Source organism: Bison bison, unplaced genomic scaffold (genome assembly GCF_000754665.1).
Source record: "Bison bison bison isolate TAMUID 2011002044 unplaced genomic scaffold, Bison_UMD1.0 scf7180017864309, whole genome shotgun sequence".
In the NCBI taxonomy this organism is placed as follows: Eukaryota; Metazoa; Chordata; class Mammalia; order Artiodactyla; family Bovidae; genus Bison; species Bison bison.
In genome coordinates, this window is record NW_011494881.1 from 8,822,440 (window position 1) to 8,849,093 (window position 26,654).

Sequence of the window (26,654 nt, forward strand, 5' to 3'; positions counted from 1 at the left end):
TTGATCCAAAATGAGGGAAAGCAATACTGGCAGACATTGTAAGTGTAGGAAATTGCCCTTCCACCAAGAATGCTGAGTGTTCAGCGTTCTGATATTTGGGGCAGATTTTTAGGCACTAGAAACAGTGCTTACAGAAGAGAAAAGATGTTTAAAAGTTAGATTTTTAAGAAAGGTAAGGAAAAAGGCTAGAATGTCTTAAAATGAGAATAGATTCTGCTGATTATTTGTTGCAAAAGCAGGCTTCCTCCTTCTAAAGAAACAGATGACTCTCTGTAGATTAGAAGTCCTTCCCTGTGGTTTGCCCAGTATTGGCGCTTTTCCCCATGAATTTAAGGAAGCTAATGAGATTTTTTTTTTTTCCCTACCAAAGCAGAAGAGCTGTATGAGGACTCTGACAGCCTTCTACCCCTGCAAGTTTCAGTTGCATCCAATTAAGAATTTACAGACCATAATGAATGTTTTTAGAGAGGAAATAAATTGAATGACACCTGTGAATTTGTTTTAAATGTTGTTTATTTTACCAGATAATTTAGATAAATCTCTCTTGAAGAGGAAGAGAAATCATGAGTTTTCATGAATAATCTGGAGCTTTTCAGAGGATTACTTTGAAATACCTCCCTGCTGACTTTTCATAAATTAAGCATAAACTTTCTTTGACCTCATCACACATAATTAAATAGCTGTTGAAGGGTTAAAACCAGCTAAAAAGCAATTCTGTATCTCGATCCCCATTCTCCAGCAAAATTATACAGGAAGTTTCTTTTGGTTCTCAAGCAGAGTAATTACAAGAGACAGTTACATAATTTACAGTTTCGGCCTGTTCGTCCATAATCACACACTTCCACCTAGTTGCATATACCCCCATGAGTATCCGCATTATACTTTGATTTGTAAATGATGATGGCAGTGTAATTGATTGCTTGCATGTAGCATATTGAATTGATTCTTAAAAATGAACTTTAGCTGTTAACATATCTATTTGAATTCCTATTTACGTAGTTTGTGGTTCTTGTGTTCAACCATTACATACTGGTTAACAAATTAAATTCCCAGAGCTTTTTTCCTTATTAAATTTGGAAAATGTAGTGTTTGTCCACAACCTAACTAGAAAAGTGCCTAGAACACAGTGGGCATTCCACTGCTGAACGCACCGTTAAACAATCCCAACCTTTTGAAAGTTGGATGGACATTCTTTGATTACCAGAGACCACAGAATATAAAGGCTTACAGGTTTAATACTAGTAATACTGTGGCAAAAACTGTGCTAATATTAATATATTGTTAGCACAGCATTTACTACAGTATTAACTAGTATTAAACCTGTAAGCCTGTATGTATATAATAACAGTATAATAATATTAGCACAGTTCCCTCATAGCTCAGTCAGTAAAGAATCTGGCTGCAATGCATGAGACCTGGGTTCAGTTCCTGGGTTGGAAGATCCCCTGGAGAAGAAAATGGCAACCCACTCCAGTATTCTTGCCTGGAGAATCCCATGGACAAAAGAGCCTGGCAGGCTATAGTCCATGGGATCACAAGAGTCACACACGACTTAGCAACTAAACCACCAATATTAATATATTGTTACTGGAGTCTCAGCTGTTAAGTACTTCTTGAATTAGGGAGCCAATCTAAAAAGTAGACTTTGAGAGATAATCACCTACTAACTGAAGGGGTAGTCACTGATGTCTTTTCATACCGCTAGTGATGATGCTTCATAGTTTTTTGTTTTTCCAGCAGCTAACATCTAACTGTAGCCAGCTGGACTTTAAGATCCCTATAGGATTAAAGGCTAGAAACTTCCAAGTCCACCCGCAAAGCAGCCAGTGACTTGACTGAATACCTCATCCCAGCCTAGCTTCCTGCCCCATCCAGCCTGCAGGTGCAGGAAGCTGCACTTCTGTCAAAATGGGCTCATCTGTAACCCGCTGGGGAGACCACCTTTTATTGCCAGAGGCTTTTTACTTCCAATCCTGTTTGAAAGCTTAGAGGAGATAAATAACAAGTGAAAAGAGAAGTTTCCGACTTCTATAGACCAGTGAAATAGCACTGTTTGTCTAAGTCAGCTGGGGTGATAGGCCATGCTTTGGTTTTAGAAAGTTGTCTCAAAGACAGACCCTTTTTGAAATGTACTTTAAAAACAAAGAGAAATTTTAGATTTTGCTTCCCACTTTTTCCTTTCTTCATTCTTGCTATATTCTTACATCTGCTGTGCGGAAAGCTTGTCACTCATGATTGGAATTACAACATACTTTGTTCGGTTTTTGAAAATTATAACTGGGAAACACACACACAAAGTATTGTGGGGCAGTTGTGGGAGAGGAAACAATGGAAAGGCAAGTTGCTCTTCTGTCTGTCTTGTCTCCCAAATGTGGTTTGAGATCAGTGGCCAGTGTCCATGCTGGTTTAAATGCTCTCCCTTGGTTGGCCGGGTAGGATTAGACCAGACTATTAGAATAACTTTGTCAGCCACCCTCCACTGAAGCTCAGTGGTCAAAAGAAGCTCCCGTTTTTAAAGAAGAGTTCAGTTGTAATGTTTTACAGAGAACGGTCACCCAGGTGCAGCATTGTGAATATATACTCTTACATGCTCTGAGCAGATGCTTTATTTGAAATGTGTATGGGTTTAATGCAGTGATTAAAATGTTGTAACTGTTCAAAGTTAAATTTTTGTTACCAGGATTTTGCAAGTTTGATATAAAAATTGTATCCAAGTTTCAACTTGGAAGAAATTTAGTTTTTGAAATAGTTTTTCAGATTGAATCTCTAGTGTGGACTTTTGCCTATTTACAAGAAAGGGCATAGTTTTTAAATGTCAGATTACTTCATCTTAAAATTTTTTTTGGTAAATTTGTTTTTCCCAAAACTTTCCAGAATTTAAAAGTGGTTTGAACTGTGGAAACCCACAAAAGGTCCCAAAGGAGGGCATTCTTCTGACATGTTTTTCTAATTTCTGTCACCTCAGATGTCATGGTACCAGTACTGTATTACTATTATCTAACCAAGGGTGCCTCTGAGTGATGAGTCAGAGCTTAACTTAATTTGCAGTAGGCGAGGGCCTCATAAAAAAAACTAGTTACTTCCCAGATATATTTAAGGAAAGTTGTTTTTTTTTTAATTCTTGTCTTCCGCAAATGATTTTAGTTTGGGAGTAAGTGATAGTGACAAATTGATCATTTTGTTCTTTGTCAGAGGTGCCTCATCTTCCTAATAAGAAATTTGGGAGACTGAATCTATTTCGTACATGATCACCTTCCTAGAAAAATTATATTTTTCTAATACACCAGACCAGGACCTTGATGGTGTGGTAACATGGCATACGTAAACAAGTATTTCTCAGTTAAATGTTTAAATTGGTGAAGCTTCTGTGAAGTCTGTCACAGAGTTCTCTGCCAACTGACCCTCTTCTCCTCTCTGCCGTTAACTCTCAGGTGTCTCTGTTTCCCCCAGGATTCATCTTCTTCTTGGATCTCTCATTAGGCACCACTGCTACCACCACAGCCCTTTGTGGGGTAAGACAGAAATAGAAAAGTGGGATTGGTATACCACCTCTAACATTCTGGCCGAGGAGTAGTCCCCAAGATCCTTTGCCTAATATAAACCCTAACACTTCTGAGACCAGCCTAGCTTGAGAGGCAAGAGTTGTGATTGGATGAAATATGGACATCTGGAGCTTTTAAAAGGTTGAGTGATTCTAATGTGCAACCAGGGTTGATAACCTTTGGGCAAGACCACAAGATAGAAAAAGGAGAAATAAAGAGACAGTGTCACTCAATTAAATCAGTTATTAAAAAACCATTGACTCATTTTTACCCTGTGGCTGTCTCACAAGGGTCTGGCCCTGGTCATCCCCAACTTGGTAACTCATTCACAGGTGGGCACCTTCTCCAACACAAGGGTGCCACAGAGGGAGGAGAGTTCCTGCCTCCTGATGTCCTATTTATGAGTTTGTGAGTTTGTATATGCAGAGAATGACCACCCACTCTGAGAGGCCACACCCACTCACAGACTCATGGAACGCATCTGGTAAATTCTAGTACGGTCTGTATGGTTATACACACGCACACCCCCGAAGCAGCAGGGGTGTCAGGCCCCACATACACATTCCCCAGGGTGGCGGTGGGGGTGGGGGCATGGCTTGAAGGAATACCACTCCTTTTCCATGTAGTCTTGAAAGCAAGACAGGGGTGTTCAGTAAAAAAGACCAGTGGCCCCACCACATGACTGAGGAAGAGCCCAGCATCAGCGCAGTCTGCGGAAGAGCCTGTGGGATCTTTGAAAAGGGAGATCATAAGGGGCACCTTAGAGAAACAGACTGGCGTGTGACCCAGGGCAGCCAGCCTTCCCTCTCCAAAGACTTGCTGTCTCCATTCTCTGGGTTTCACTGGCTCAACCCATGTTCCCAGGGACACACTTGAGTCTTCTGGAACATTTGGGTTTTGTTTCATCTGTCTTGGGACCATCTCCAGGTTCTTGCTGAAGCCCTCCAGCCATCATTGTTACTGTGGTTTGATGCGCTTGCTGTTTCCTAAGGGTAGTCCTTGAAGTTAAAGACTTGAGGACCAAAGGGAATTTGGAGGCACAGAAATGTGCTTGCTGGGAGCTTTTAGTCGCCAGTTTCTTGAGATCGTTCCTGAGGCAGAATATGTTTGCCTTTTTTTTTTTTTTTAAATCATAGTTTCTTCCTCTAATTTAATTTATGTTTGGGTGGTTAGATGGGGATGGGGCAGTGGAGTGAATGGAATGGTTTTCAGCTGCCTCAAGCAAAAGTAGGAAAAAGGAAAGGGAGCTGTTCGCTGCCTCCTTCTGTCCCAATTTTCTTTCTTTCCCCTACAATAAGGATAAGCAGTGATCAAATGACCAGGTTGAGATTTCTTTCATTCACTATGTTGAATAATAATGATAACACATAACACTTATTTTCTGTAATATGCCAAGCACGGTTCTACGTGCTTTGTATCCATTCATTTAATTATTATGACAACCCTAGGTGACAGGTATGACTGATTACTCTCCACACTTTATGGATGAGGGACCTGAAGCACAGAGGGATTAAATAACTTGCCCAAGGCCACACAGCTGTTACACGTGGACTCTGGATTCCATCACAGGCAGTCTTGCTCTAGAACCCTTGCCCTTAACCAACCTGTAGTGCCTCTTATGATCTGTCATACTGTGTTCAGTAAGTGTCGTATCGATTTATCATACTTGTGGCCTTGTTGCCCATCTTTACAAATTCTTCTCATTTTTTATTTAATGCAGATGGTTTCAAAGTATGGTCCAGGGACTGCTGGGGATCTCGGAAGCCCTTTTTAGGGAGTCCGCAAGGTCATAAGTGTTTTCAAAGTTATACTAAGACACTGTTTGTCCTTCTCACTCTCATTCCCCCATGAGTGGACAGTGGAGTTGTCGAGAATTTCATGACCTGTGATACCACAACAGATTGAATACCAAAACAGATAGGAGAATCTAGCTGTTTTCTCTTAAGCTAGTTGTAGAAGAGTTTTGCAAAAATGTTAAACAGTGCTGCTACTCTTCTCACTTTTTATTTTATTTTATTTTTGTATTTTAGAAAATGATGTCAACACATAATGGGTTTATGGGGTTTAAATAAATATTTGTCAATTTTTTTTTCTAAAATTAATATATGTAGCCCTTATAAACAGAAGCTCTTAAACCATTTGTTTTTAATGTAAAGAGGTCCTGAGACCCAAACCTTTGAGAATCACTGACTTCATATATAAACCCTTGCTATTCAAGCATGGTTCATGGTATAGGAACTTGTTAGAAATGCAGACTTTCAAGCCCCACTCCAGACGTACTGAATCAGAATCCAGTTGTAACAAGAAGGGGATTGTTTGCACAGTGAAGGTCGGGAAGCATAGTCATAGAAGCTACAGACAAAGCCACTCTCCAACTCAGTGACCCTGGCTGAATTTCCGTCTGGTGGGGCTTTCGAGATTCTCCACCACCGAGGAGCTGGGTGAGGTCTTCTCACCGAGGTTCTTCAGCCACTGTCTTTTCATTGGCCCTCCTACTGCACAGGGCCATTGTAACATCCTCATCAAAGCCAGCAGCCTTATAGCAGAGTTTATTCCAGTGCTCCTCAAACGTCTGTGCATCAGAATCACCTGGAGGGCCTGTTAAAGCACAGGTGCTGGGTCCTGCCGCCAAAAGTTCTGACGAATAGGCTGAGGATTTACAGCCCTAACAAGCTGCCAGGTGATTGCTGATACTGTTGGTCTGGGGGACCACACTCTGAAAACCACTGGTCTTTAGGCTGTAGACTGAGAGGTCAAGCAGTGTTTATTCAAGCCATAAAATTATGGGAATATTGCCGTAAACTTCCATGTCTTCAAAACCAATCTCTTAAAATACAGAATATCTTTAAAATTAAAAATTTCCAATTTCGCCAAGGACACATCTGCGCAGTTAAGGATTCAGGCAGATCCAGATCACAGGCCATTTAGAATACTCCTCTTCAAACAGTGAGAAGGCTAAGGTTCAGCCTCCTTCTTTACTAATTGCAGAATCACCACAAAATTTCACTGAGGAGACAAGTAGCCTGTCAAACTGATTTATCTCTACTGTTCAAACTGATAACATGCCATTTGTCCATTTGGTCACAGAGCTGCTTAACCCCAGAAACCAGTAATACATGAGTGTGGACCAGTGAATTTCCGAGTGTGGACCAGTGAATTTCTGTCCACAATCATGAGATCCATGGTTAGAGCCACTGGATTTCCTCTGATCCAGAGCAGCCATAAATCCCTGGCCTGGTGTCAGTTCCCAGGTTTGCAAACCCAATGCTCTCTATTGATAGGAACCCTTTAGTGGGGTTTGCTGAGCTAAACAGGTGTCTGATGAAAACTTTGTAATCCTTAAAGATTATTTTCCCCTAAAAGCAACTGGTTACTCCAGACCCATATAATCCAAATAGATGGGAGTTGGAAATACTTTGCCAAAGTCTGCCCTTTTGTCTTTGAGGAAGTTCATATGGTTTGGCTCCAGGTGGTAGAACATAAAGATGTGCAAGGGTGAGCGTGGCTGCCTTGGAGAGGAAAATCCTTACCCGTGCCCACCCCCTTGCTGGAAAACATTACTCCACTCTGGTTTAGTCTACATTCTTATTAACTTCATTACTGATTTAAAAGAAAAGGAGTGTGTCATACTAATCAAGGGTTAACCTTGCGCTTAATATGCTGGGAGTGCAGTTAATTTGGGAATTTAGGCTGCAGAAACAAATCTTGACCTTAGATTGTTCCCTCCTTATCCTAATGTGGTAACTCTCTACCTACAGGAAGGCAGCTCTCTACCACTTTTTTTCCCCTGCCCTTAGGAGAGAATTAACCTCTTCAAACACTGGGGATCAGAGCTAGTTAACATGAGGATTGCTTATCTTACTACAGGTAGGTCAGCCTCAACAGAGGTGAGGTGAATTTGGGTCCCATGCAATACAGCTTAGAAACACTTACTTCTTTGCAGACCTCGCCTTATTTTTCCTTTCCCTTTAAGCAAATACCTTGATAATCTTTTGAATTTAGTGCGTGGTTCATACACTAAAACTTAGACCTCACTTTCTCTTGGGTAAGTAGTTCCAGTGAAGCAAATAAGAAGCTAGCTTCCTCAAGATAGTTGATGTGGGTGAGGGGTGTTGGCCAGTCAGCTTTAAAGTACAAGTCTCCTGCTCACAGAGTTAAGCGCTTTTCACCAGCACCTCTGGCTCACAATTTACAGGGAATAATTTCACCAGCGATTAATTATACTGCAGCTACTGGGATTTGTCCTCCAAACATCACTTTGTTTCCAGTCTGAACAGCCAGGTTTCCCCAGGGGTAGTTCAGGTTTTCTGATTCAAAGTATTCTGAGTTGAGGAAAGGCATTAGAGCACCACAGGAATCTATTCACCAGGGGTGTATTGTACTTGTTTCAGATGCTTCAGGATAATATACCGGCTTCCAAGATAAGTGCTTTTTATTTCCCTTCATCTTAGATCAATTATTTGGAATCTTTTTGGTAAGTTAAACTTAAGAGCTGTAACTTCACCACCACATCGCCATAATCACTTAATAAGTAACTGTTCTTACTAAAAATTATTGTCATTGGGCTCTATAGTGATGCTAATTTGAGGAGCCTAGAAAAAGTAGAAGGAAACACAAGATGGCAAGAAATTCATGATTTAAACCATTCCATGTTATGAAGGTCAGAGTCATAAAGTGCCACCAGCTACAGCTTTTTTGAGGGAAAGTGCCTGCTGCAGGTAAAATTTAAATATGTATTACTTCAACCTTGTGCACAAATGGAGTGGAAAAGACACGGCAACTTTTCCTGCTAAACTGTTGTGTATATTTTAACATATTACCAATGACTTGACTTTACTACCAAGGAATCCGAAATTTGTCCTTGGTTATTTGTTTGTTGAAATGGATTCCGTTTAAACCAAAATTTCTCCTTCAGGAGAAAAGACTTTGTGAAATTACAGATGGCTCTTAGCACAAGTATAAGTTCCTTCCACGGCTGTAAGCTCCTTGAGGGGCTCATGAGTCAGAGAGGAGAAGGGAAGACTGCAGGCAGTGCTGCGATGTCTTTGGACAGTGGCATTGTGTGGTCTGTAGTGTGGTGGGGCCATCATCCCTGGAAACCTGCTTGGTGTGTTCTGGTTGGAGTTTGGGCTTGCAGTTTTTTCTCTCCCACACCAGGGAAAGTAGCACTTGCTGGCAGGTGTGGGTAGCCTTTGCAGCCTTTGCTAGCACGGCACAGAGGTGTTCTCTATGAACGTCCAGTGGGCTTGGTATACACGTTCTTGGCGGGGCTCAGTCACAGATCACAGACTATGTCCAAGGGAGCGTCCCGGGGAGACAGCCACTGAACACAGTGGGAGCAGCGAGTGCTGAAAGGCCTGTGCCTGGATGTTCTCCAAGGCCCCAGGTTGCCTAACCCGTCTGGTCTGAGGCCCTGAGAAGGTGTGTGCTACTCTCTCAGGGTGTGAAAGCATGAAAAGTTGTGTCAGCTGTCTTTGGGGGGAATTCTGGCTGCTTCCCTTTAGCCCAACAAAGCACTCATGGGAAGAGAAGACAGAACAAAGAAATATATGTGCTTCCTGGATAAGGTTGCTCGTCGCAGAGGGGACATAAGGTTGGGAGGGCGCAACTTTGGTGGTACGGAAATCTGTCTGCTGAGCTTCGGGGTGGGGGTGCTTACTGTTCCCAACTGTGGGGTTCAGATGAGAACCAGTGAGGGGCTAGGGAACTTCACAGTCACTGCCTCAGACTTAATTGTGGGATCCTGTGGACAAAAATGGATTGTTCCATGTGCACGATACTATGGTTCTTTTCCCCCACCCTCCCCGACTCCCATCCACCCCGGAGGTACAGAGCTGGGACCTCCAGCTGACCCAGTAAATTTCTCAGCATGTACCAGCACTTAGGAGGCAGGTGACAGATGTGCCAGTAATCTGTGTCCTGAGGTTCGGGTACCCTTTGTATTCTGGTGATAGCGCTTCTGCACACTGACAGGGCATAATCCAGGCTGGGTTCAGCACAGTGGCCATCCCTGTTAGCATTCCTGGCACACCGCTGTAGAAAGCCTCTGTGTGCAGCCAACTGACATGTCGGCAGTGCTTTGACCGTCAGATTTCATGGTGCTTGTTTGCATTCAGTCAAATACTTTGCACTTAAACATGAGTTAAAGAGACAAGTCAAAAGACTTCAGCAAAACCTAAAGTTAAATATGTGCCTGATCTTCATAATGGCGTTCAGATTAAAACCATCAAAATGCAAAATGCTGTGGTTATACCCTTCTAGGGTAAGGCTGGATTTCTTGTTGTATATTTCTGCATTATTTACAGTGATTCTGAGAGGCAGGAAAATGCACCAGAGACATTGCTTTCTCCTTTTAACAAAAAATCCAAAATTGAGAAAATTCTTGAAAATGCAGCCATTTTGGAAATGTAGATAAAGAAGAAAAACGCTGAAGATTTGGGTGGTTTACAAAGCAGCATGATTTTGTAATTGCTGCCACCTACTGTATGTAGTTGATGTTTGTTTAAATGTAGGAAGTTCATGAAGGTGAGGCTGTTGCAATAGATAATTAGAGCAAGGTAGACATCATTAGTTTATAACATTTCTTCTCTACTCAGTAAGTGGCTCTTAATTACCGAGACAGCCGCCAGCTTTCATTCATTACCTTCAAGTGGGTTTAAAGTTTTTTTCTCATTTTAAAGTTCCTTTGCCAAGGAACCTTCACGGTAATGCTGTCGGGTACGTGTTCAAAAGCCTACCAAGCTCAGGGCTTTTCTGCGTGTACATGAAACAGTTTGTTTTAAGGAGGTTGTTTTGTTTTAATTTGTAGGAGCAACGGTTGGATTATAAATTAATTTCCATGAAAGAGGTGAAAATAGAGCTAGTGGAGCTGATAGGAGTTGCAGCAGTTGACTTGAAAGACGTTCTTTTATTAGTCCTGAAACAAAGCTTTAGATCCGCCGCTAGTTAAATGTAACAAGCAATACAGAATCTCAGTCAACAGAGGCCCTTGTCTTTTATTAAGACCCAGCTGTTAAAGGGTCATTTGGTTCTTCCTGTGGAAAATAACCCCCCCATTAATGTTCGGGGTGGTCTCTTGACAGGATTTCTGAGTAAGTGCCTGACATTTAGTTTTTGAAAGGATCTGAAGCCAGGGGACTTGGACGTTGAGACTTATCAGAAGTAATGTGTTCAACTTTAAATTCGTTAAGTATGCCACAACGTATGCCTGAAACGCTGCCATCAGCTAAATGAACTGACTTACAGGGCTGCTGTAAAGGATTCGGGGGCATAAGCCTCGTGGATGTCAGATCCACGGTAATATAACTGGGAAGAGACTATACGTGAAATGAATGCACTTCTCCGATGTGATGTTCCTGTGTGATATGTTGTGATGTGATGTACCCTGTTGCTACTTACAGTGTAAGTCTTACATTATTTTGAGTGGCCCCTGCTCCAGTGTCTGAGAACACCACAGTGAGGTCGACTTTTGCTTTGTCTGCCCTAGGCTATTTGCTTTCTCGAAGAGAAGGCCAAGCAGGGTCTCCTGAAAAGCCACTCTCCGATCTAGGCCGTCTCTCCTACCTGGCCTACTGGAAGAGTGTCATCTTAGAATATCTCTACCACCACCACGAGCGGCACATCAGCATCAAAGCCATCAGCAGAGCTACGGGCATGTGCCCCCATGACATCGCCACCACTCTGCAGCACCTCCACATGATTGACAAGAGAGATGGCCGGTGAGCACCCGTGTCCTGGGCGACCCAGCTGCCTCGTAACCATCTTACCCCAGAAAGGGTCCCTAAAGTTAGGCAGATTCATTCTAGTTAAATATTAGAGGTTCCCCAACAATATTACAAAAACTTTTCTCCTAAAAAGAAAACAGGCAGTGACACTTCTTTGCTAGTCAAATTTAAGTTTGCTCCACATTTTCATTGATGAGCTTTCTGGTTTTTTGTAACCCAGGTAATGTTAGTGCTAGCAGAGATCAGTATCGGAAGGTGAAATGAAATTTCAGCTTTTGATTGCACTTTTTTCTGCCTCCTCACATTACAGATTTGTCATCATTAGACGGGAAAAGTTGATATTAGGCCACATGGAAAAGTTGAAAACCTGTTCCCGGACCAATGAACTTGATCCAGAGAGTCTGAGGTGGACCCCAATCTTAATTTCTAATGCTGCAGTTTCTGAAGAAGAACGAGAAGCCGAAAAAGAGGTAATTTGGGTTCATCAACCTAAGTTGTGTAATTTCAATCTTGTAGCATTTTTAAGCTAAGGTCATTAACATCATTGTCAAAAGCTTGGTTATGTAGAGAGAGCTTGTGAAATGATATGGCACTAATTTATCCTAAGTGAGGTTGCATGGTAAGACATGATAATTTTATTGAGTATGAAAAATGAAACGTTTATCATTGATCACAAAGCAGCATTTTTCACTACTGACAGCATGTAATCAGATCAAATTTGGTGCTGAGCTCCAAGACTGCAGTGTCAATCGATTCATTGTGTTTATGAATTTGCTTAAAGTGCTCCATGCCAGTGAGCATGTAATGTAGTGATAAGGACTCAAATCAATTCGCTGCATCATTAATACTGCTAAATATCCCATGAAACCCAATCTTCTTTGATTTGTTATCCTAACTGATGCAAAAGAGTTCTGAGATGATGCAGCTGGAATGCTGCTTGACTGGCTGATTATCCTGATCAGAAACGACTTAGAGATCCTTTGCCTTTGATCCTTAAAGGCTCTGACTGTATAACTGCCCTCACACTGACCCGCCATTTTTACCTCCCCTTTAGGCCGAGCGGCTAATGGAACAAGCTAGCTGCTGGGAAAAAGAGGAGCAAGAAATCCTGTCATCTAGAGCTAACAGTAGGCAATCACCTGCAAAAGTACAATCGAAAAATAAATATTTGCATTCCCCGGAGAGCCGGCCAGTGGCAGGGGAGCGAGGGCAGCTGATGGAGCTGTCTAAAGAGAGCAGTGAAGAAGAGGAGGAGGAAGAAGAGGAAGAGGAAGAGGAGGAGGAGGAAGAAGAGGAGGAGGAGGAAGAGGAAGAAGAGGAAGAGGAAGAAAATATCCAAAGCTCTCCTCCAAGATTGACTAAACCACAGTCAGTTGCCATAAAGAGAAAGGTATGTGTCTGTTTAGATTTTCTGTCTTGTGAGTCAATTTCAATCAAATCTTATTTGTCATCGCAAATATTCTATTAGTATTTGTTTCACTCTCCATTCTTTAGATGTAGTTTATTTGTATCCAGTCCCACCGATCATATATCCTCAGCCTTTATCTTACAGTCATGATTGTGTTTACTCTTTGTGGTTTGATGGTGCTGTGACAGGAAACCAGGGACAGGCGGCTTGCTAGTCTGGTAGTTACTGCCACCTGCTGGTTTGCGGGACTGGAGTAAATCAGGTTGTGGGAACAGGAAAGGGCCCAGGGGAGCACTTAACCACTCTCCAGTCAATTTTGATGAAAACCTCAAGGCCTAGAGAGGATAGGAGACTTGTCCAAGGTCGCACAAATCATTAGAGATGGAGCCAGAACCAGACAAATGCTCAGACTCCAAGCCCAGTGCTCCTGATGCTATTTCCTTCTCTTGTCCTTGGCATAGAATTGTCAGAAGGTATTTTAAGCCCATAAGTTTAATGCTGGTATTTTGGATTTGTGCAAGTACAGATTCTTGACAAGTCTCCAGTCGTAGTAGCCTGGTGGTTTCTATAGGTACACATTCCCGGTGCAGAAGTTAGAAAATTAATTTTGTCTTTAGGTAACTGCTCAACCCAGATCTGCTGTCTTTGTCTTCAGTGTCTCTCTGCGACACGCAAAGGGGCCAGATAGTGTAGGATATTCTAATAGTGAGAATGCAAGTTAAGGCTCTGCCCCAAGGCCCCGCTGTGTGGCTTCTGTCAAAGCCCCTGCTGTTCTGACTCCCAGGGTGGTTGGTGCTCCATCGTCTGAACCTGACTGTGTTTAAGTGGAAGGGCAGCTGGGGCAGGCACAAGAAGAGCATCCCACAGAGTGGACTTTAGGCTTCTGAATCATATTTTGGTTTCTACAAGGAACATGTATCCATGTATTATGTATATAACAAAAGAAGTTTGCTTCAAAAATAACAAAACCCAGAATTATCCGTGGCGTGTTAAGTGCCTACCATCACACAAAAGGACTCAACCTAAAGAAAACCAGTTCTGCATATTGGCTAAACCCACGTTTGGGAAAATTCTAATGGATTAGAGAGTGCAGGCTGACTGAAGGGATTAATAATCATAAATACTAAAATACAGAATATGACTATCAAAATTTATATGTGCACTTCAGTGAACATCCGGACAGTTAAAAATGTGAGACTCAGTAATTCTTGGATATAGTTTACCTAGAGTTTGAGTTTTAATCAAGCATTTTGTACTCGTCTTTGCAATGTACTTTCAGTAATTTTTCAGACCCATTATTGACAGATTACATCTTAGCAGCAAATCTACCTGTTATTCTTATACTTGGATTTTGTATCATTGAGTACATCTTTCTTGGAAAAAATATTTTATGTTTTCAATTATGGAAAGTAATTTGTGCCAACCTCTAATGCAATTAGAAAAAATTGTTATATCTTACATAAGTAAGATACATTCCACATGTCTTTACATTTTCTTTAGATGCCGTCCATGTTAAAATATTTTGTAAAATTATCAGCTGCCCTCATCCTTGCAGGCCACCAGTACATGACTCTAATGTTGTCTGCAGAGTAATTCTTTCTTCAAGTACTCTTTCTTCTTTCCTTTTCATTGTTCCTGAATTCCTGTGAGATGGGGAATGAGGGGCTAGTCTTGTGTACTGTCGTGTGTCTTACAGTGCCATGCTCGTAGTAGGTGCTCCTTGAACAGTTATCCAATGTTACAATGAGTGACCCAGTGGCTAGTTGACTGTTGAAACACTCATAGAGACGCTGATGTCCATGATGATTTTAATCACTATAACGTATAGGATTTTGAAGCCAGCAGGTACTACTCGAAAATAATATGCCAGAAAAGCAAACCTTAGCTTTTAAAAATCCACAGTGCAGCTGCTAGGATGTTCCCTCTCAAAGCATCTGTTTGAGTAAACAACTGTTTTATTTGGAAAACACTTGTCTGTGTAGTAGGCGCCCGAGAGGGATGTTAAACATCAAATGGAAGGTTAAGTACAAAGGCATTACAGAAGTCTTTACGTGTAAGTCTCAGACACGCGTTCAGTACATGTTTGCCGCATATCGACTCAGCAGTGTAATTTCTCATGAGCTCTGATGTATTATGTTTGGAATTAATTTCAGAGGCCTTTTGTACTAAAGAAGAAAAGGGGTCGTAAACGCAGGAGGATCAACAGCAGTGTAACAACTGAGACCATTTCTGAGACGACAGAAGTACTGAATGAGCCCTTTGACAACTCAGATGAAGAGAGGCCAATGCCACAGCTGGAGCCTACCTGTGAGATTGAAGTGGAGGAGGATGGCAGGAAGCCAGTGCTGAGAAAAGCATTCCAACATCAGCCTGGGAAGAAAAGACAGACAGAGGAAGAGGAAGGAAAAGACAATCATTGCTTTAAGAATACTGACCCTTGTAGAAGTAAGTGGAGGAATTATAAAAACCTTACCCTTGTGAATTTCTGTCTGTTATTGCCAAAAACCAGGCACCTGAATTCTACCCAAAGGCATCTCTGAGGTGATACCGACCCACCAGAAATAAGTGCTCATCTGTCCTTTCTCATTCATAAAAGGTTCTATCCCTTCTTCCTGGAATTGGATTTTATGTTAAACAACTTCTAAGGCCAGAACATCCCTCTAGGTGGGTTCATCTTACTTTCCAGAAATTGGCTTATCCTCAAAAACTTAGAAGTCTGTCAATAAGAAACACATTGCACTTCCTTGATTCTAATATGTACTTTTTTTGACATTTAATACTTATGAAATCAGAGTATATATTATTATTATTATTGATGTGAGCACTGAATGTTTTTCCCTGGAAAACAAATGTTAGTGAATTGATGATGAATCATAATCAGTGGTGTCTTCGGAGATGTTCTTATCAAGAATCATCTAAACCTACCCACACCATCACCATTAGCTTTGATAATATAGGATAATGTGTAAATCAGGAAATTATCTTTCCTTTCAAATTACTGTTTAACAGTTGCTGTTGCAGAGACATCCCACCCCATCTTCTAAAAAAAAGAAACATTATTGACTCTTCTTTGATGCCCTATTTAAAAGAAACCATCCCTTGCCTGTTGGGCTGGGAACTTGAGCTCCCAGCTGAATGATGAGGATTTGTGGGACATTCTTTCTACTCTCCAGTTGAAATGACTCTATTCAAAACCTTACTTTATTTTAGTCTAGAGAACAGGCCATCTCACTTTCCTGGAAACCACAGGTTATCACTCTTGCCTTTGAAAAGCCACAATTTTAAGAACATGAGCAGGCAGCTCCTTGACTTTCTGAATTAACAACAATGCTATTGCTACATACCTGTTTTGCGGAGGCAATGACATCTCACTCTGGGTATGGAGGAACCAAGCCTGTTCATTAGTCATTTTTTAGCATGGAATTTGAACCTTATTCCACTTTTTAGCTGTGTTCTCAGGAGTCTATACATGAATCATCACTGCCTTCATTCTCTCCTTTGTGCCACTTGCCTTAACAAATTCCAAGTGGCTGTATTATACCTGATTCCTTTCAGGATCTTCTTTCTTAAAAAATAGTTATTAGAAATTTCATCTTCTGATTAGCAGAGTTTTCCTAAAAAGGCTAGTAGATCTAGTAGCATGTGGAGTGAGAATTGGAGTCCAGAGTCACTGGTGTGCCTGTTCCCTGTTTGTGCAAATAGAAGTGAAGCCATTTGAACATCATGAGAGGTCTGTTAACTGGGTATTGTACTTTGCACTTCTGAAGGATCAGTCTATAGTACACGTCTTTTCAGTTAGCCAGCTTGAATGTAATACAGACAGGTAAGTTTACGTGTAATCCTTTTATTAATAGGTGAGCTCAGTGTTTACCCTGCTCTGCGCTGATTGGATTAGAAACCACTCCATTCTGGCAAAAGGGATCTCTGTTCCTTACTGGTTATTAATTAGATCTTGTTTTATTCTCCAAAACAGTGTTTCTAATAAGACTGTTTCTCTTTATGAAGCTTCTTCTTTAAAGTGAACCCTCCAGGAGATCAGTGGGGCTTCCCATGTAGCGCTAGTGGTAAAGAACCTGCCTGCCAGTGCAGGGGGTGTAAGAGACACAGGTTCGATCCCTGGGTTGGGAAGATCCCCTGGAGGGGGCCATGGCAGCCCACTCCAGTATTCTCGTCTGGAGAGTCCCATGGACAGAGGAGCCTGGTGGGCTACAGTCTAAGGGGTCACGAAGAGTCAGACACGACTGAAGCAGCTGAGCATGCATGCAGGAGATCGATATGATCATTAATTTTATAAAGATATTAAGACTTGTGTGTTTTATGTTTGTATTTATTCATATATTTACTTGTTTGCTTGCTTATGTTTATATAAATATATATATTTATTTTATAGAAATATATTTATATTCATACATACATACAACTAACAGTAAAAATAAGATTAGCTGAGCTAAAATGAACCTGACAGTTATGGTTTGTTTCTTATTTAATATTCAAACCATACACATTTGCACATGGATCCAAAATGCAGTGTGGATAGAATTAGTGATAAAAAGAATACTTGTATTTTAAATGTTCAATAATTTCACGGTAATTACATTATAGTGTGTGTCAGGCAGAAATGATCCTGGAGTAGATTAGAAATGTGTTTATGTTTTGGTTATTTAGTTATTCATTTGTTTCAGAGGTACATAGTTTATTTTTATGCCAGAGAGAATATTCAAATCAAAGAAAATAATTTCATCTGAGATCATTTCAAACCAGTAAATGTCCACAAGCAGAAGTTCACTTTCTCAGGATAAATATGGGAGCTAGGCTTCTATTCCTTTCTCCAGTTTAGTGGTGATTGGGATATGAGCTAACTTTAACCTCTTTCACCTGCATTTCCTAATTTGCAAATATTCAAAATGATTCTTTTCACATTGTGGAATTCCAGGCTTTTGTGTTAGAGAATATTTTGTTTGTTAAACTGAAATAAACTTATTATAGTTGCTTATATAATAATATAAGCACATTATTATTCATGTGCTTCCTATAAAAAAGCACAACCTTCTGTAAAGAATGGGTTATGTCGGGGGGGTGGGTAGGTGTACGGTGTGTGCAGCATGTATTATTTTCCAGACCTAGGTTATTCCCTCAGTTGTTTTTTTTTTTAACCACAATATTATTCTGTATCAGGTTTTATTATATCTTTAGCATCAAAGCTTAAAGTGCTAAATCGAAAATCAGTATTTGATAAATTATTTAGAAGAATGAATTCAAATTGTTTATGGTGATGCTTTCTAAGATTTTATTCTCCTTCCTCCCCCTTTCTGTCTCCTCGCTAAGACAATATGGATGATGGTGCAAATAACTTGAAAGAAGCCAGTAGAGACAATCCCGAACCTCTGAAGTGCAAACAGTGGCCAAAAGGAACAAAGCGTGGTCTGTCTAAGTGGAGGCCAAACAAAGAGAGGAAGACTGGATTTAAACTGAACTTGTACACCCCGCCAGAAACACCCATGGAGCCTGATGACCAGGTAACAGTGGAAGAACAGAAGGAGACTCCAGCAGACAAATCCAGCCCCTCTTCCACCAGGATTGAGGAGGGGGTCAAGGAAGCCGTGGAACCCCTGCTGCCTCAGGACGAAAACGGAAGGGAGGAGACGTGTGCACCTGTAAGTCCAAATAAATCACCGGCTGGAAAACCTGAAGACGATGTAATCAAACCTGAGGAGGAAGAGGAGGAGGAAGAAGAAGAGGAAGAGGAAGGAAATGTAGAAAAAGACCCCAGTGGTGCCAAGAGTCAGGAAAAAGAGGAGCCAGAAGTCTGCATGGACAAAGAAGACCCTGTGCGTTTGGATGATCATGAAGAGGAGGAGGAAGAGGAGGAAGAGCCATCTCACAACGAGGGGCATGATGCCGATGATGAGGATGACAGTCACATGGAGTCTGCTGAAGTGGAGAAGGAAGAACACCCAAGAGAAGCCTTCAAAGAAGTACTGGAAAACCAGGAGGCTTTTTTAGATCTTAGTGTCCAGCCTAGTCATTCAAACCCAGAGGTCCTAATGGACTGTGGTGTTGACCTCCCAGCTTCGTGTAATAGTGAACCTAAGGAGCTTGCTGGAGCCACTGAAACTGCCCCTGAGTCTGATGAGGAACCCCCAGGAGAGCAGGCACAGAAGCAGGACCAAAAGAACAGTGAAGAAGTAGATTCTGAGTTCAAAGAGGGAAACACAGCCACCTTGGAAATAGACTCTGAGACCGTCCAGGCGGTTCAGTCCTTGACCCAGGAGAACAGTGAACAGGATGACACCTTTCAGGATTGCGCCGAGACTCAAGAGGCCTGTAGAAGCCTACAGAACTACACCCACGCAGACCAAAGCCCACAGATCTCCGCCACTCTAGATGACTGCCAGCAGTCAGACCACAGCAGCCCAGTTTCATCCGTCCATTCCCACCCTGGCCAGTCAGTACGTTCTGTCAGTAGCCCAAGCGTCCCTGCCCTGGAAAACAGCTATGCCCAAATCAGCCCAGATCAAAGTGCCATCTCAGTGCCGTCTCTGCAGAACATGGAAACCAGTCCAATGATGGACGTCCCGTCCGTTTCGGATCATTCGCAGCAAGTTGTGGACAGCGGGTTTAGTGACCTGGGCAGTATTGAGAGCACAACCGAGAACTACGAAAACCCGAGCAGCTATGATTCTACCATGGGCGGCAGCATTTGTGGAAATGGCTCTTCACAGAACAGCTGCTCCTACAGCAACCTCACCTCCAGCAGTCTGACACAGAGCAGCTGTGCTGTCACCCAGCAGATGTCCAACATCAGCGGGAGCTGCAGCATGCTGCAGCAGAGCAGCATCAGCTCCCCCCCGACCTGCAGCGTCAAGTCTCCTCAAGGCTGTGTGGTGGAGAGGCCCCCAAGCAGCAGCCAGCAGCTGGCACAGTGCAGCATGGCCGCTAACTTCACGCCGCCCATGCAGCTGGCTGAGATCCCCGAGACTGGCAATGCCAACCTTGGCTTATATGAACGGATGGGTCAGAGTGATTTTGGGGCTGGGCATTACCCACAGCCGTCAGCCACCTTCAGCCTTGCCAAACTACAGCAGTTAACTAATACACTTATTGATCATTCATTGCCTTACAGCCATTCCGCTGCTGTAACTTCCTATGCAAACAGTGCCTCTTTGTCCACACCATTAAGTAACACAGGGCTTGTTCAGCTTTCTCAGTCTCCACACTCCGTCCCTGGGGGACCCCAAGCACAAGCTACCATGACCCCACCCCCCAACCTGACTCCTCCTCCAATGAATCTGCCACCACCTCTGTTGCAACGGAACATGGCTGCATCAAATATTGGCATCTCCCACAGCCAAAGACTGCAAACCCAGATTGCCAGCAAGGGCCACGTCTCCATGAGAACCAAATCGGCGTCTCTGTCACCAGCCGCTGCCACCCATCAGTCGCAAATCTATGGGCGCTCCCAGACTGTAGCCATGCAAGGTCCTGCACGGACTTTAACGATGCAGAGGGGCATGAACATGAGTGTGAACCTGATGCCATCCCCAGCCTACAATGTCAACTCTGTGAACATGAACATGAACACCCTCAATGCCATGAACGGGTACAGCATGTCCCAGCCGATGATGAATAGTGGCTACCACAGCAATCATGGCTACATGAATCAGACGCCCCAGTACCCTATGCAGATGCAGATGGGCATGATGGGGACCCAGCCATATGCCCCCCAGCCAATGCAGACCCCGCCCCACAGTAACATGATGTACACGGCCCCCGGACACCATGGCTACATGAACACAGGCATGTCCAAACAGTCTCTCAATGGGTCCTACATGAGACGGTAGGCAACATGGGCTGTCACAAAACCCCTGGGCATCTCTCGGATTGATCTGCACAAATACCTTCTAAGAGTACGATTTCAAAACCAGCAATTGGTGTGAATGCAAAAACATTTGTTGGCACCATTTATTATTAAAAAAAAAAAAAAAAGCTGTATGCAGCAGAAAGCCTTATAAAGTTGTTTTTCTTTTTATCTTTTTTTTTTCCTTTTTCTTTTTTGGTACCTTTGTTTCTGTTACTTTTATATGAAATTCTCTGCAAAGGAAGGCCTCTCTTTGGACTACATATGGAGGCAGCCACTCGCTGTGACTGCTTCCATTAAACAATGTGGATATCAAGCCCCGCCCCACCCCAAATTATCTGTTTTAATACTGAACCTAGAGCGTTTTTTTTTCTCCCCTGTCCACTCCATGTAAATGCCTTGACCGTTTTCAGTTCTTGTATATTTCGTTGAGGTGACACTTCAGCATGCCGCTAATGTCTTTGTTAGTGACAGTGCATTTGGTAGTACTGTACGAGTGTTGTGCTAACAGTAAGCCATTTCTTAAGTTTTTTGCCTTGATTAGGGTGCCCTAATTTGAGGGTTTAAAAAAAAAACTATATTTTTGTTAATTATAAAACTGTAAAGAGCTATAAAAGCTATTCCCATTTGGTTAGTCAAAAGGGTTTTATTGCTAAATGTTTGGTGTAAAGTTGAGACCCTTTTCCATTTTGGTGACAGATTTCTTTGGGGAAAAAAAGGCAGCTTTCTGTTTTATAAATGCAGACTTCTGTTTATTGAATGAAGCATATCTCAGTGTTTATCTGTCAGGTTTTGAAACATTTCATATATGTCCAAATACTTGGCAGGATTTAAAAAAATAGTGAATTTGGTGTAAAGTTGCTATTTTATGGAAATGCCTCTAACTTTACATTTTCATTCCATCTGTAGATTTTTCTATCTTTATAAAATATTGGAGTTATTTTTTAAGGAAAAATAGAGAAGTAGCTTGTGAATAGCTCAAACTAAGCTTACAAATCGCATGTAAAAAAAGCAAAAAAAAGTTATTTGTGTCTGTTTATATCGCTTCCTTTTTTGTAGCCTTTGTACCTGTACAGGGTGACTGTAAGGGCCAAGCAGGAGAGGCGTAATCCTTGTATAAAATAGGAGCCAGCGACACTCTTGTATTTATCTGTTCTCTTTTTAGTCGGTCACTTCAAAAAAAAAAAACAAAAACAAAACAAAAAAAGCTGTACATTTTAACATAAAATAAATTATGATGAGCCATTTTTAGCCTCTTGTGTCCTGTCATATTATGATTGATAGAGAATGACCAATTGAACTGTATATCATGTGTCACATCTCAGATCACATTCACATTTTGGGAAAATAAATTATTTAGTGTAAATCGGAGTTAAGAGATTTTCTGATTTGTTTTGACTTTGTGGGAGGGGTTGGCAATAAATAAGAGTAATATCTAATAAAACCATCACATATACCAAATACCTATTTAATAAATTAATTTATAATGGATTTTAATGCTTTTCATGAAAGTTTATTTTATGCTAGTGCATACCTTCTGTATGCCAATCATTGTCTTTAAAATAAAGTGAATTTGTTTTTTTCTTTTTGACTTTGATCTTCATTTGCAAAGGGATCCTGCCCAAATATCCAGCTGCCTCGTTTGTACAGTCTGTATAAAATCCCCTTAGGGCCTAGTCCATTGGTAGCAAACTTCATTTTTATAAACAGTAATAACAACAACAAAAAAAGCACCCAATTTGGACTTGATGTTTGAAATATCATTTTCTTGAATAAGCATGCAAGTTTTGCTCTGTCATGAATGAGTGATTGGATGTTATTTTTAGAATCTAAAGTTTAGGGGGGGGGGAACGTCATTGTTCACAAACATTATGGCATTCAGAGAAAGCCCTGTCTGACTGTTAAAACATTTGGTGATTAAGTGACAAGCCTAGAAACGAATGCTTGACTCGGCACCCGTGTAGGAAGGAGGACAGTGCACACAGCCCAGGGTCCCGGGCCCCGATGAAGGGCTTTGCCTCGTGCACTCACTCACCCTTACCATTTTTCTCCCACAGTTATGAAGCAGTCTGGGCTTAGTGTCAAGATTTTATCTTTTGATTCCTCCTCCCCAAAACTGTATAGCAAGTGGGGGAATATCTGTAGTAGCTGGAGGGAGGGCTTCCAAGAAGACACTTCTGCAAAGGCTGTTGTCACCAAGGGGAGAAGAGAACGTTTAAGGTGCTTTTCTGGTAGGAAAGGAAACTTCTCCTCCTCCTTCAGAGCAGGAAGTGATGGTGTGCTGTTGTTGGAATCAACTGTTGGCATCGGTTCTAGAGCTGCCGAGGATCTTAGCAACCCGGTGGATCCACACCTCAGGCAAGAGTCTGCCCCTAGGAGGGGTAGAGGGCTTGGGGGGATTTGCTAACCAGCTGACGCGGAACTCTGCAGAACCTTCCACAGGCCCCACCTGGAAACCATCTCATATTTAGTCTCTTCTCTTGTGTTAAATAAGGTTCTTTGGGGACTGAGATTGTCCTCTGTTCCACGTATTGCAATGGCTTGTAACCGCACCCTATGGTTTGTGTGGCGCCTGGGCTTACCACACTCTGCCTGCCTCACAGTCCTCCAGGGAGCTTGAGGAGAAGTCCCAGTCACTGCCTCAGACCTGCCGCACCGGAATTTAAGAACGGTACTGGGGACTCCTGGTGTCCTACAGGCTCCCCAGGGACTGCAGCACAGCCAGGAGTGGGAGCCCCTCTGCGGGCCCCAAGTCCTAACATTCATCACAGATGGAAAGGGTTGGTGGGAGAGAAGCTGCTGATCTGAGCCTGCTCTGCACTTGCCTACTCTCACTTAGAGAAATCAGCTCAGCCTTAAATGTGACACCATGGAGCCCAGAAAACAGGAACTTGGATTCATCAGGAGAAACAGAGTCATTATTAGGTTGAGACCCATGAACAGGCCATACCTTCTAGACCCAGTAATGTGTTCTTTCATTTAGAAGAATTTTTTAACAAGTGATTGTCAGTTGCCAGCCTGGCCTTTTTACTGGCGCAGGTGGTGCCTACCCAGGTGTGAAGGCATTGGCTTTCCTTGCCAACATTCCATTTTAGAAAAAATGACTCACAATATCACAAGAAAAAAAGTCACAAATATCCATCCTTTGCAGGAAATGGGGCAAACAAGCTAACTAATTGTCCAAACACACTGAACTGAAATCTGTGAGCAGAAACGAATTTGATTCTCTCCAAATCATAGTCTTTTTTTCTAGAACACTTTACTCTGAGAGAAGGCCATAACTTGTCAGCTCTCTGATTTAAAGGCTTAGCTAACTCATACGTAATGCTTTTAAAACTGTTGGGTGCTATACAAATATAGGTTACTTTGTTGTTACAAGCAATACTGGTTTACAGTACAAGTAGTTACATTATGAAGCAGGAGCTTCAGTTTCTTTGCAGCACACTCCTAGTTTTCTCCCTTCTCCTGGTTTTCTCCCTTCTCCATCTTCCCTATTCTCCCTCCTCCAACACCCAGGCATTCAGGCACTAGGGCTTCCTCTGTTTTCTCTCATTATCTCACCCAGTACAATGACTTCAAACACCACCTCTATGCAGATAGCACCCAGGATTATATTGCTAACAGTGGATCTTCCTCTGAGCTCTCTCTGTAGATTGAAGGTGAAATCATGGGTCATCTTTTGTATGTCTTAGACATGATGTAACTGGTGATCTCTAGCCCCTCCTTCCCCCATTTCTGCCCTGGTCAACCCCATCTCAGTATTAAGGCACCACCAAGAAACCAAATCACTACTTTCCAGTCCTGTCCCTTAAAGCAGGCTTTGTCTGTTCTCCAGGATAATTCTAAAATAATCTTGAATGCTAGTCGCCTGGTGCTATCTTAGTCCAGACCATCTTCCTCTTTCCTGTCAACAGTTCAACACCCTCTTACTGGTTGCCTCACCTCCCTACAATGGATTCTCTATATTTCAGCCAGGGTGATTTTTTTTCTTTCCAGAGTGATCTTCTTAAAACATAGATCAAACCATTCCCCTGCTTAAAAACTGATTGTGGTTATTCTTTGCACTTGGAATAAAATACAGTGTCTCTACTGTTCTGTATCCATCTCCTGTCTCACCCACAAGCCCCAGCTTCACTGATGGGCAGTTACTGAAACACACTCCCACTGGGTAGAAACATACTTCTTTGCCACCTCAGTGCCACTTCACCTGTGCTGTTCCTCAGCCTAGAATGTTCCGTCCTCATTTGGAAAGTGCTCTCCTTGAAGTCTCACCCCATCTTCTCAGGTCTAAAGCGGGTTTTCCCCTGCCTCATCCCCACTGCATCTCTCCCTCAGTACCTGCTTCCCTCATCCCATGTCGTTACAGCAGACATTTCGGCACTGGCCTCCTAACCCAACTTTTAGCATGCGGTAGGTTCTCAAATACTTGTTGACCAAATGAATATATCATTTCTGAAGAATTTAAACGCTTTTGCAAAAACGTCTGTTCTTCCTTTCCTCTACCCCTGGCTCCTATCTTAAAGAGGCCAGACTTTAACTTCAAAGTGATCTACTTCTGCTTTGCTCGACAGGACTCATAGCCCCACAAAGGTGGGAACATGTGGGAAGGTGGAGAGAAAACACCACAAGAACCCTCTGAGGGACACCAGCAGCCAATGGACCTATCCTTCCCACATACGGCTTCATAAATACTTCACGATGGTGTATAAAAGTAACATCTCATTAAAATGGAAATACTTCTTTCTGGACCAGAAATGGTCAGACCTAGGAGATAAGAACTGAATGTAGAAGAGCTATTGTGATCTTATAATGGGAAAGTTTAAGTAGGGGCCACTGGAATCCCTTTTGGTCCACACCTCTTTTCCAAGAGCCTGTGTATAGGGCTTCCCTCACCCAAATCTGAGTCATTATGAGGATCCATTATGGGCCAAGGTGACCCCAGAGCAGATCACGGGCAATCCCAGGGAGCCCTACGAGGGCTCACAAAAGCAGGGCAGCACCCCTAAAGTCACGGGGTGACCCTCGGGTGGCTTTACAAAGCTGCTGAGCTCCCAGTGGGTTCATTTTCCTGTTTTCCCCCTAGGCCATTATCATTTCAGGTTTTCTGTTCTTTGACTACGGGCATCAGCATCATTCTCTGGGTTCTGTCTGGTATCCAGTTTCTAGTTCTAGAAGACATCTCCCCCAGCTTTGTTCCTGCTGCTGCTTTCTCCTCAAGAATGGAATCGTGATCGTGGTGATTGGATTAGTGGGGCATGGGGGTGGGGAGCAGGCTCACAAGGCTGCCTGGTTCGCGCATTCCAGGGCAAACACAGTTGTGAATATTTTATACGGGGACTGAAAACAAGCTCGTGTTGCTTGGACTAGAATCAAAATGAAAGATTTCCAGTCCCCCAAAGTCTCTTTTCAAAATTATTGGTTTCCCTGGTGGCTCAGTCGATAAAAGAATCTGCCTGAAATGCAGGAGAACCAGGTTCGATCCCTGGGTCGGTAAGATCCCCTGGACAAGAGAATGGCAACCCACTCCAGCATTCTTGCCTGGAGAATTCCATGGACAGAGGAGCCTGGCGGGCTACAGTCCATGGGGTCACAAAGAGTCCGACACGACTGACAAACTTTCTGAACTGCCCTGGCTCCCTGAGGAAGGCGGGGAAGCCAAGAGGGGTCCTCTGTGCAGGGTCTCAGGACCCCCACTCCCCACCCCTCCCAGATAAATTGCTGTCTACAACTTGCAGAGAGCAGCGTCTCCGGATGGTGACCTGAGCATGTGGAGTCTATCGAAAAGAAGACGCAGCAGCGGCCGTTAGGGAAATCCCTGTCGCCCGCACCTCCCCACCCCAGGAGCAGACCGTTTAACACAGCTCTCCCAGGCACTTTTTCTGTGGTTAGAAGATAAAGTTATATTTTAAAATTATATTTTTAAGAATGTGACTTTCAGACAAAGCCAAATGTTTAATCACAGCACAATGTCAACAGATTTTTAAGTACTCTTCTCTGCTTCCATCTTACAAAAAAAAAAACAAGAACGGCGCCTGCGCGCTCACCTGTAACCAATTGTGCTGGGAAGCCGGTCCGCGCCATTTTGCAGTGAAGCCAGGCGCCGGGCTCGTCCCGGAGCCCAC

The 26,654-nt window shown here is 42.7% G+C and overlaps 2 protein-coding genes across 9 annotated transcripts in view; one reads left to right on the forward strand and one right to left on the reverse strand.

Annotated features, from left to right (window-relative positions):
• Positions 1-22,023, forward strand: part of KAT6B (K(lysine) acetyltransferase 6B) — a 183,123-nt gene extending 161,100 nt beyond the window's left edge. For all 8 annotated transcript variants that reach the window (XM_010852359.1, XM_010852360.1, XM_010852358.1 and 5 more), the window contains 5 exons: positions 11,029-11,260; positions 11,577-11,736; positions 12,321-12,656; positions 14,828-15,119; positions 18,000-22,023. In XM_010852359.1, coding sequence (XP_010850661.1) covers positions 11,029-11,260; positions 11,577-11,736; positions 12,321-12,656; positions 14,828-15,119; positions 18,000-20,515 — 3,536 coding nt within the window. In that variant the 3' untranslated portion in view covers positions 20,516-22,023. The remainder of the gene's footprint in view (positions 1-11,028; positions 11,261-11,576; positions 11,737-12,320; positions 12,657-14,827; positions 15,120-17,999) is intronic.
• Positions 22,024-26,213: 4,190 nt separating this feature from the next.
• DUPD1 (dual specificity phosphatase and pro isomerase domain containing 1) overlaps positions 26,214-26,654 on the reverse strand; it is a 32,158-nt gene continuing 31,717 nt past the window's right edge. The window contains exon 5 of the mRNA XM_010852402.1: positions 26,214-26,306. Within this exon, the coding sequence (XP_010850704.1) occupies positions 26,214-26,306 (93 nt within the window). The remainder of the gene's footprint in view (positions 26,307-26,654) is intronic.